Below are 809 nucleotides of genomic sequence, written 5' to 3'. Positions count from 1 at the left end.
GGATTGTTGGAGATGCCTGCGCATGTCGTAAGCGCGAGACGAGACACGCTTGACGAACTCGTCGGAGGTTCCAGGGATGGTCCCGTCCATATGAAGCGCCCTCTCAACCTCCTCCTCTTCATCGTATCCACCGTCGTTTTTGCTTCCCTTAACGTCGTCGGCACCGCCAGCGCTGCACGAGACGTCGTTTAAGCCTCTCGTGGTCCTTCTTGTTCTTCTTCTGATGAAGCTGATGCTGAAGAGTTTGGAGAAAGACGTCGAGGAAGAGAGAAGACTGGGAGGGAGAGGGGCGCGTGAGAAGAGTGCAAGGTGGCGCGTGTGGCGGTTGAAAGGATTTGGTGGAGGGAGCACCATGGAAGGGGAGACAGTGGAGAGGGAATCCATCGCTCGCGTGTTGACGCGTGATGGGAATGATGGAAGAGAAGAAGGAGGAAGCTGGTGGAGGCGCGCAAGGAAGAGCCGGAGAAGAAGAAAACTAAAGAAGAAAGTAGAAACTAGGGAAGAAACTATAGAAGAAACAAGGCATCTGATTTTATTGTTTTTACGGCGGTATCGATTAAAGTTATTAAATTATAATTTTAATGTATTTTAAAAAAAATTATATTTGTAAAGAATGTTTTTCTTCAAAACTTTCAAAAAAAAATAAAGAATCGAAAAAATTCAAAATATAAGTCTTAGAAAGAGATAAAAACTAATCTATCTCCTTAATACACTAGAAGCCTAAACTTAGATTTTTCTCGAACTAATAAAAATGAGGTGTCAATTTTTTATGAATTTATTTTTTATTTAAGATAAAAATACTATTCTCT

At 42.0% G+C, this 809-nt stretch overlaps 1 protein-coding gene across 1 annotated transcript in view; it reads right to left on the bottom strand.

Moving 5' to 3' along the window:
- LOC107643673 overlaps window positions 1-526 on the bottom strand; it is a gene marked incomplete in the record, with an annotated part of 4,034 nt that extends 3,508 nt beyond the window's left edge. Inside the window, 1 exon segment of the mRNA XM_016347391.2 lies at window positions 1-526. Coding sequence (XP_016202877.1) covers window positions 1-384 — 384 coding nt within the window.

The sequence above is a fragment of the Arachis ipaensis genome, chromosome B05 (genome assembly GCF_000816755.2).
Source record: "Arachis ipaensis cultivar K30076 chromosome B05, Araip1.1, whole genome shotgun sequence".
In the NCBI taxonomy this organism is placed as follows: domain Eukaryota; kingdom Viridiplantae; phylum Streptophyta; class Magnoliopsida; order Fabales; family Fabaceae; genus Arachis; species Arachis ipaensis.
This window is presented reverse-complemented; position numbering and strand designations above follow the sequence as displayed.